This window comes from Ceratosolen solmsi, unplaced genomic scaffold, assembly GCF_000503995.2.
Source record: "Ceratosolen solmsi marchali unplaced genomic scaffold, CerSol_1.0 scaffold45, whole genome shotgun sequence".
NCBI classification, from domain to species: Eukaryota; Metazoa; Arthropoda; class Insecta; order Hymenoptera; family Agaonidae; genus Ceratosolen; species Ceratosolen solmsi.
This window is the reverse complement of record NW_011948436.1, coordinates 3,563,292-3,571,511: the sequence shown is the minus strand read 5'-3', so window position 1 is coordinate 3,571,511 and position 8,220 is coordinate 3,563,292. Positions and strand designations below refer to the sequence as shown.

At 38.9% G+C, this 8,220-nt stretch overlaps 1 protein-coding gene across 1 annotated transcript in view; it reads left to right on the top strand.

Annotated features, from left to right (window-relative positions):
- The first annotated feature begins 592 nt into the window (after positions 1-592).
- The window catches only part of LOC105365165 (J domain-containing protein DDB_G0295729-like), a 10,344-nt gene continuing 2,716 nt past the window's right edge, over positions 593-8,220 (top strand). Inside the window, exons 1-2 of the mRNA XM_011503260.1 lie at positions 593-1,032; positions 3,964-4,042. Of these exons, the coding sequence (XP_011501562.1) occupies positions 685-1,032; positions 3,964-4,042 (427 nt within the window). The 5' untranslated portion in view covers positions 593-684. The remainder of the gene's footprint in view (positions 1,033-3,963; positions 4,043-8,220) is intronic.

Sequence of the window (8,220 nt, the reverse complement as noted above, 5' to 3'; positions counted from 1 at the left end):
AAAAACAAAAAATATTGCAGATACATTTCTTAAGCATGGAATTATCGATAGTCCAGTGACGAAGAGATCGCTCGACAACAGCAGCGTTACGATCAATGAAATATAAATCATTATTTGCTTATTTGCTTCTTCGTAATAAAAATTCCATGACATAACATTACAATTGTCTTTTTACACGCGACTGGTTATTCGAAATATTTCATCGGCGAAACGGCCATTCCTTTTGGCTTTGCTTGATCGATACGACTACTTTAAGTCGCGCAACACTCGTCCGCGGTATCTTGCACCTCTAACAAGTTCTTCGCGCATTATTATCATAAGCGATAAGCGATCGATAATACGCGATGCACAACGTCCGCTAGTCGCGATCGACGGTAACGCCAGCAATACCCTAATGACTTTTCCATTATCGCGGCCATCCAACGATCTATCATCACACGAGGTTGAAAACTACTGGGAACACCAAGTCCGAAGCCAAAATCCTTAACAGCCACCTAAATTAGAACCTTTCAGTTAGTTGACATCTCGGCGAATCCGTATGCGAGCGACGATCGCGAGGCCGATTTAAGGTAAAAGTGACGTTGCGGGCGGCGCGATCATCAAACTCGTGATTATCGAGATGCACGACTGAGTGGAGCGAGCCCGAGTTAGGGGACACCGAGAGCCATCGGATCATCGAAAAAAATGGTGGTGTCGCACCGCGAGAGCAGCATCTCCTCCAACATCCGGGCGATAATCGAGCAGCTGAATCTGAATCCGGTGGAGCGTCGTCGACTGATCGAGTCGCGGGCCGAGAGTATAGATGGCTTGAAGCAGCAGCTGGTGGAGTCGCCAAAGTCGCGGGTGACGATTGGCGTCTACGGGATGAGGCAGACGACCGCGGAGCAGCAGTGCAGATCGAGGAAGGTCGGGAGAAGAGTCGAGCCGAGGCCCAGACAGCGGCTGCCACCGAGGACCGAGCAGACGCCCTCGGCGATATGGCCGGAGCTCGAGGACGATAGAGCGTTGCCACCCCCGGGGGACGCGTACACGGTAATATCAATGGGAATTCGAATCCACGGACATCGCCTCGCCTCGGTTTTCGGTTCGGAACAGACTTTCCCAGCCCCGATGATCGCTCGCTCGAAACGCGCGAGAGACTCGTCGGGCTACGTACGTCGATTATTCCACCCACCACCAGCCCACCCCTTTTATTTTCAGAATTTATTGGGAATTTCGATTGATCTCGTTTCCTCGGTGTGCTGTAGTTTAAGATGACGTTGGTTGTGATTGAAATACGGTCAATCTCGACGGCGAACAGATTTTCCCTATTCGATTTGTCGTTGCTCGCTTCCCTTTTTCATTGTCGCTGCCTTTGCGATTTCAATCATAGGCATAATAACGTAAAAGGGTAGGGATAACGAGTAAAAGTAGAGAAAGCAGAAGAAGAAGAAGAAGAAGAAGAAGAAGAAGAAGAAGAAAAATAATATTAACAGGAAGAAGAGGAAGATGACGATGAAGAAGTGAATAAATATATAAGCGATCACGATATTTCGATGTGTGGCAAAAGGGAATATGTTTGTGGCACTGTTTTGACGTTTTTATTGACGACAATTTATTTGGATGATGTAAATGGAAATACCATTGTCCGTGTTTAAAATAATTTTCCAATATTTCGTTTTATGCACAGAGTAAATATAGTTGTTCGGTTGATTGGTCGAAGGTTTCGCCTGGGAAGTAATACATAGAAAATTTGAAGCTCAACATTGTATAAACGCGTTGGGCAAACATGTGTTGTGCTCCAATGAGTTTGCAATGCAAATTGTAGACCGGAAGAGAATTGGCCGTATCGATCAAAGAGTCGAGGCCTTTCGCGAAAAATATAATACCATAACGCCTAAAACAAAATTTTACGAAATCTCATAAAGCGACCGCTCGTAAGGATCTCAGCGTCTAATGATCTTCAATTTCGAATGGCATTCAGTGTTGACCAAATGCTTGAAGTTTATTGTAATAATATTAAAAATAATATAGTTTGGGCTACGAGCGATGAATGGTCGTTAATTTGGTAAAAGACATGTTATGTAAAAGAAAAGTTTTACGTTTCTCCAATTAAATTCTTGAAAATGTATTTTCTTTTATCGCACAGCACGTCGCTGCGAGCATTTTACCATTTATTTTATAACTAAAAATAAAACTATCGCTCGCGCTCGAGGGTTTCTCGCACAAATGCAAGACGGAAATGAAATCATTTGTTTCCGTAATTTATTGTAGACGTAGGTATCGCTAAATAAAAGCCAGCTACTTCCGAACGTATGAAAAGACGACCCAAACATCGCCACTTATCTTCAAAAAGATTTTACTTGCGCGCACATCTACAGATTCTTTAGCGATTATCAGCTCCCATTGTGCAATAGATTCGTTTTAATTTCCTCTCGAGTTTCTCTTAGTAAAATGAAATCCGCACGCTAGCAATGGACGGACATTCTCGTAGAAATTCAGCTAGAAATTCCATTATCCGTAGGGTATAAAGGACAAGAATTATCCCTATTACCATACGACGCTTTCACAAAATCCCTGAGAACTTCGCACCGAGTCAGGTGACGTCCATATTACAATTTCCGCTAAATGCCTAGGCTCATTATAAATAAAGAATGCAACATCGTAATCGAAGGGGCTCGCGCCTTCCCACCAAATAAAAAGACGCTCCCATTAAAAATGCCTAAAATTATTCATAATTTTTTATGAAAACCTCTCGCTCCACTACCCATTCGACCATTCAAATGTCAGTCTTTGCGCCTCCGTCCAAACCACGCCCCCATGAAAAAACACCAATTTCCCATTTTTTCCAGAAATTAAATTGCTCTTCGACAGCTCGTTATTCCCTCACCCCCAATTCCCAAGTCCCGCGAGGATCGAATCCCGGAAAAGCGCGCGACACCGAAATCGCGCTTCTCCGCATGCGAGTCCCGAGTGCGCCGTTAAGTCGCGCACTTTCGCACGGCCACGGCGAACGGTAACGCGGCCGTTTCTCTCTTGGGAAACGACTGTTATGACGACTGTCCTGGCCTCGCGCGGTCGCTCGCCTCTCCTCGCCTTTCCCCGAAACGAGGCGAGAGACCAGGCGAGAGACAAGGCCAGCGGAGGAAAGGCCCGCGTCCACCTCCTTACGACACCTTGCATTCGAATTCTTACTCGCGCGAATTTTGAGGAAGACCCGCTAAGTACGGGACGGGACGTGGTCTAGTGGCAATTACGTGGGGGCAATGGGGGGAGCTCGCCCGTACGGGGTGATACGTTTAGCCTTCAGCGGCTGTGGCATCGGCTTTAGGATGCGAATTAAGACGGCCGTTGACGTCGCGTTCAATGCACTTTGATGTTGCTTGCGATCAGTGTCGCTCGAGTTATCGCTTAATTTTCAAATGCTCCCTCTCGATCGAGCCTCTCGTACTTTATAAGAGTCAGATTGTTACGTAATACCATAGTGTGAGCAACCGATAATAATATAATAATCGAGAAATGCCACTTTTCCCACGATAATGAGCGCGCAGGCGAGCCGGCATAACTGTTAACGCAGCGCTTATAACGAACGCGAGCGAGCGGTTTCTTTCGTCGAACCAGTTTACGTTATTATTCTATAGCGGCGCGTTCGATCGCTCGATCGCTCGATCACTCGTCACAAGGTAAGTCATAAGTCACGAGTCTCAGATTTAGTGATTGGAAGGGACGATTTGGCAATTGGCGCGGGGGAGGTATCGACCACTTCGATTTAACGAATGTCGCCGGGAACGAGGGAGGGCGGCTTAACGGTTTTAGTTCGAGCCAGGTGACCGATAATAATGGGAAGGGAACCGGCGGCTGATTAAGGGGGCGCAAAGGAAAATTAAATGAGCGATGAGAGATGATAGTTACGAAGTATAAGAAATAATTCAGACTATGGATTATTATTAAACGGTATTTTTGTTTGTTTCGATCTCTGCCCAGGTCCCGAGGAGAGATGCAGCCACGCCGACGAACATCCCAGCCATCGAGACACCGAGTTCGCCGTTTAAGGAAGATTTACGTATGTATACAAAGCCATTGTGTAATTTTAGACTTTGCCACATTGCCGGGCTTTCTTTTTCATTTTGTAGCGAAACCGCGAATACCGAAGCCGCTCTATCGATGCGATGCTTTCCCGAGCGAATCGCGAGACTTTCGACTCACCGGCTAATAATTGAATTGGCTGATCACCTAATACTTTCGTCGGCACGTGCAAAATGCCATCGAGTGGCCGTCGCGATCTAACGGATGTGCTCGATGAGAATTTAGATAAGATTGCGATTGTTTGTGCTTTTGGCAATTTTCGGGCAAAATTCGATGGGGCCGGCCGTCTGTGATGAAATCCGACATTGGCCGGGAAGGCAAGAGTATGGAGTTTATCAACGAGGGTCCATTGAGTGGTGAAATCTCTACATTCGGTGACGAAAGATTTTCGTTCGGTGATATATCGTACGGTACGACAGTACGGGAGACTGCATTTCTCAGTTTATTAATAAAACAATTACAATTAAGAAGCCGTGACCATTTGACTGTTTTTATAAATTGATAAGTATAAACAATGAGACAATTACGAATTCGAGTATTGAAAGAAGTGTCTTATTTACTTTTATACGATTGTACGGCTCTTATAATTTTATAGTAAATTTCCTTGTTTAATGGCATTGAGCAGTGGTAGAATAAACGTGTGATGTAAACACTGTAAGCAGTAATTAATTTCGTTCGTTATTGCTCAAACAAAAAACAATGGATCGAATGAAAGTGTGCTTTGCCTTGGTACATTTAATACACGCACGCACACGTAGAGATAAATGGATAGATAGATAGATAGATAGATAGATAGCAAGATATATATATATATATATATATATATATAGAGGCTCTTTGTAATAAGAATTTCTCTTTATGAAAAGCGTTGTCTGACGAGAGGTCCTTTCAATTACTCTCCATTCAATTCTCGTCAATTCTTTCACGCACGCTCGCAGCTAAAAACTGATAATTAATCCTCGTCTCGCGGAAGGTCTGCCAATAGAACTCCAGTCGCGGTCCCTTTGTCGCCGATAGAGATGCTGCCGTACGTTATACGAAATGAGCGCGAAATTAGTCATTTGCGACGTCGCTTGGAAACACGTTATTTCCTCTCTGCTAAAGCTTCGCGTGCCGTTAAAATTAATACAAAGCTGGTCGCTCGGTCGGGGAGAGCCGCGTGACTCGCTGCAATTAACGCGCTTTTGCGGTGGAACCCACGAACGACGTCATACGAGTGAATTTAAGCGCCGCCCGCCATTCGCGCTATCCTGATACGAGGATTAATCGCGATGTGAATCCGCGCGAGTGCTTCGGCATCCCCGTCGGCATCTTGTTTTTAATTACATGAGCACTTTTAAATTCGGGCGGAATTCCGGGATAAGAATGCTTTCCCGATGACCGCCATTTCCTTTTTGCCGAATGGGATAGGTCGCTTTACGAATTTGAATCGCTTTACGCTTTGAAAATCAGTTTGTCCACTGGAATAATCATCTCGTCTAACGACATACAACTGCGAACTCGAAATAGAACTGCTGTTGTGCAATTACTGTAAAAGGATTTCCGAGTTGTGCTTTCAAATTTTCTACTTTAATAAGAGCCCGGGACGGAAATTTCGAAATAAATTAAGAACCTAAATAACAACTATTTAAATATATCTATTACTCGTGCGCGCGGATAAATGTTAATACGTCTTTATCTTACTATTATTATTATTATTAATTTATTAATATGTGTTAATAATTTATCTCGTGGCTTATTCCAAAATTAGCGAATTAATTAAATTTTGTTATATGTAAAAATACACAATTGGCCCAAATAATGGCTTTCTCTTCGTTATATTTTTAAAATGAATCGCATATGACTGGCAAATGACCTCATGTATTTTCTAATGTAATATGAAAATTCTCAACATCTATTGGCATCAATTGACCGAGAAAATTTCACCACTTAATGAATACTATTAAACTTATTACCAACAAATAGTTTCCTTGAAATTAAAAATTTTGATTAACGATTAACGGAATAGTGCGAGCGATATAATAATTGCAACTTGATATAAAAAGATTTTCAGAAATGAAAATCTGTTTGAAATTCTGTACAAAGTATTGTTTTTCTTCATAAATCGTTCTATTATGTATAGTGAAATAAGATACTCATTCGTAATAATAATTCAATAAGATCTTTATTAAAATCAATGAATTTTTTTCTAATTAAATTATTTAAACGATAAAGCTTCATATATATATATATATATATATATATATTTTTTTTACATAAGAGAGATATTAAGCTTGATACTTATTTTCAAAAGTTTCTTCTAACTCGTTAATATCGTAAATCAACCTGTTATTTGCCGACAGGAAATATGAAAATATAAAAATAATATAAGAATGTAGACTTTCTTTTTAAATATGGCGAAAAGGTTTATTAACCAATTGAATTGCTTAAATATTATTGTTATACATAATATCCAATCTAATCGATGATTTTATTAAATATTCATTATAACTATGCGGATTTAATCATTAATAATAACATTAAAAATTAAAATGAAATAAATTAATGCTTTAAAATCATCTATTTTCTTTTATAAAAATTTTTTTAAAAAATAACATTAGAATTCTATATTATGTGCGTTTGCTACATTATCCTACAATTTTCATAAATTATCGATATCACAGTACCTAGGCTCTGTTTTTATACATAAACAATGCTGAGAATTTCTATTTTATTTGAAATACGGTAACATAAATACCGCAAAATAAATAATTTTATTTAAATATACGAAAAAGGTAAACTGCTATCTAGAATTGTTGGATTTTTTATTGCACAAAGATTTTACGCGATAAGTCAACTAAACTCCAAGATGAGTGTGCCGCTTTCTCTAGTAATATTTTTTATTATTGTGGTATACTTTTATGTTTCTTTGCAACTAGTTGCAGATATCATCGGTGACACTTTAATATCTTTGCATGCTCGTACGTTCTCGTCTTGCAAGATAATTACTTTCACATACGCGGTAATTCTTGTTGTAAAGAGTTCAGGATATTTTAAAAGCACGTATTACACAATCCTAGATCACGTAATAAATCGTCGATAAATTTTTAAATAAATTTTGAACATTGTTTTTATGGAGTTGGATAAAGTAGGAAACTAACGTTTAAAAAGTAAAGTAATTTTGTTCTCTCTCTCTCTCTCTGTCTCTCTCTCTCTCTGTCTCTCTCTCTCTATCTATCTATCTCTCTCTCTCTCTCTCTCTCTCTTTGCAGTATACATTACGATAAACTCGAAAATAATTGCTTCAATCCTTATTGTTTAGGTCGGCAAATGGTACTAGTTAAAAATAATGTTAATTATCTGTATAATAATTATTAATATGCTAAACAATAATCTTGTTATATCATTGGGAAAGTTTTCATTTTTAGTTTATGAAAAATTGATATATAAAAAGCATTATAAATATAATACTTAAGAGAAGAATGATAAATTGTTACAAACCTAAATAATACACATGAAAAAGTGTAATATTAAAGTCAATAGACATTTTTATATTAATGTTTAAGGCCTTCGTGTTTAAAGCCTAAATTTTCTGGTACTTTATTTTTTTCAAATCGAAATTTCGGTAATTCTTACGAAAACGATTTTTTGTAGTTAATATTGTAATAAACATATTCTTTAAACGCTATCGTTCACTATGTAAACTAGTTGGTGTGGGGTCAAAAAAGTGTGATTAATTTAAAAATATAATCATCTTTATGATCTCAAAATTGAGAGTGAAATCGTTAATCGGCATATTTTTTAATTAAGATTTTTTTAGTGCACAATAAATAAAATTAATATTAATATTGATATTCAGAGAGCAGCTTCGGTAAATGTTACGGGATTCCGATATTTACTTTGATTAAATACATAGTCTCTTATATTTTGTTTGTTATTATTGAGTGAAGAATTTTATAAATTTTCAAAACAAAAAATCACAATCTACCTACTGTTGGCTTTCGCCATAACAGGAAATACTAGCACCCAAGGTATTTAAATTTCATTGTTTCGTCTTAATATAAAGTTGAATGTATCGCTTATCAGTTACTTCATTCGATCTATCTCCGATCTCAAATCAATCTCCGACGTTAAATTTATCGAATAATTTTTCAAGACCACATAATGAGGAATGCC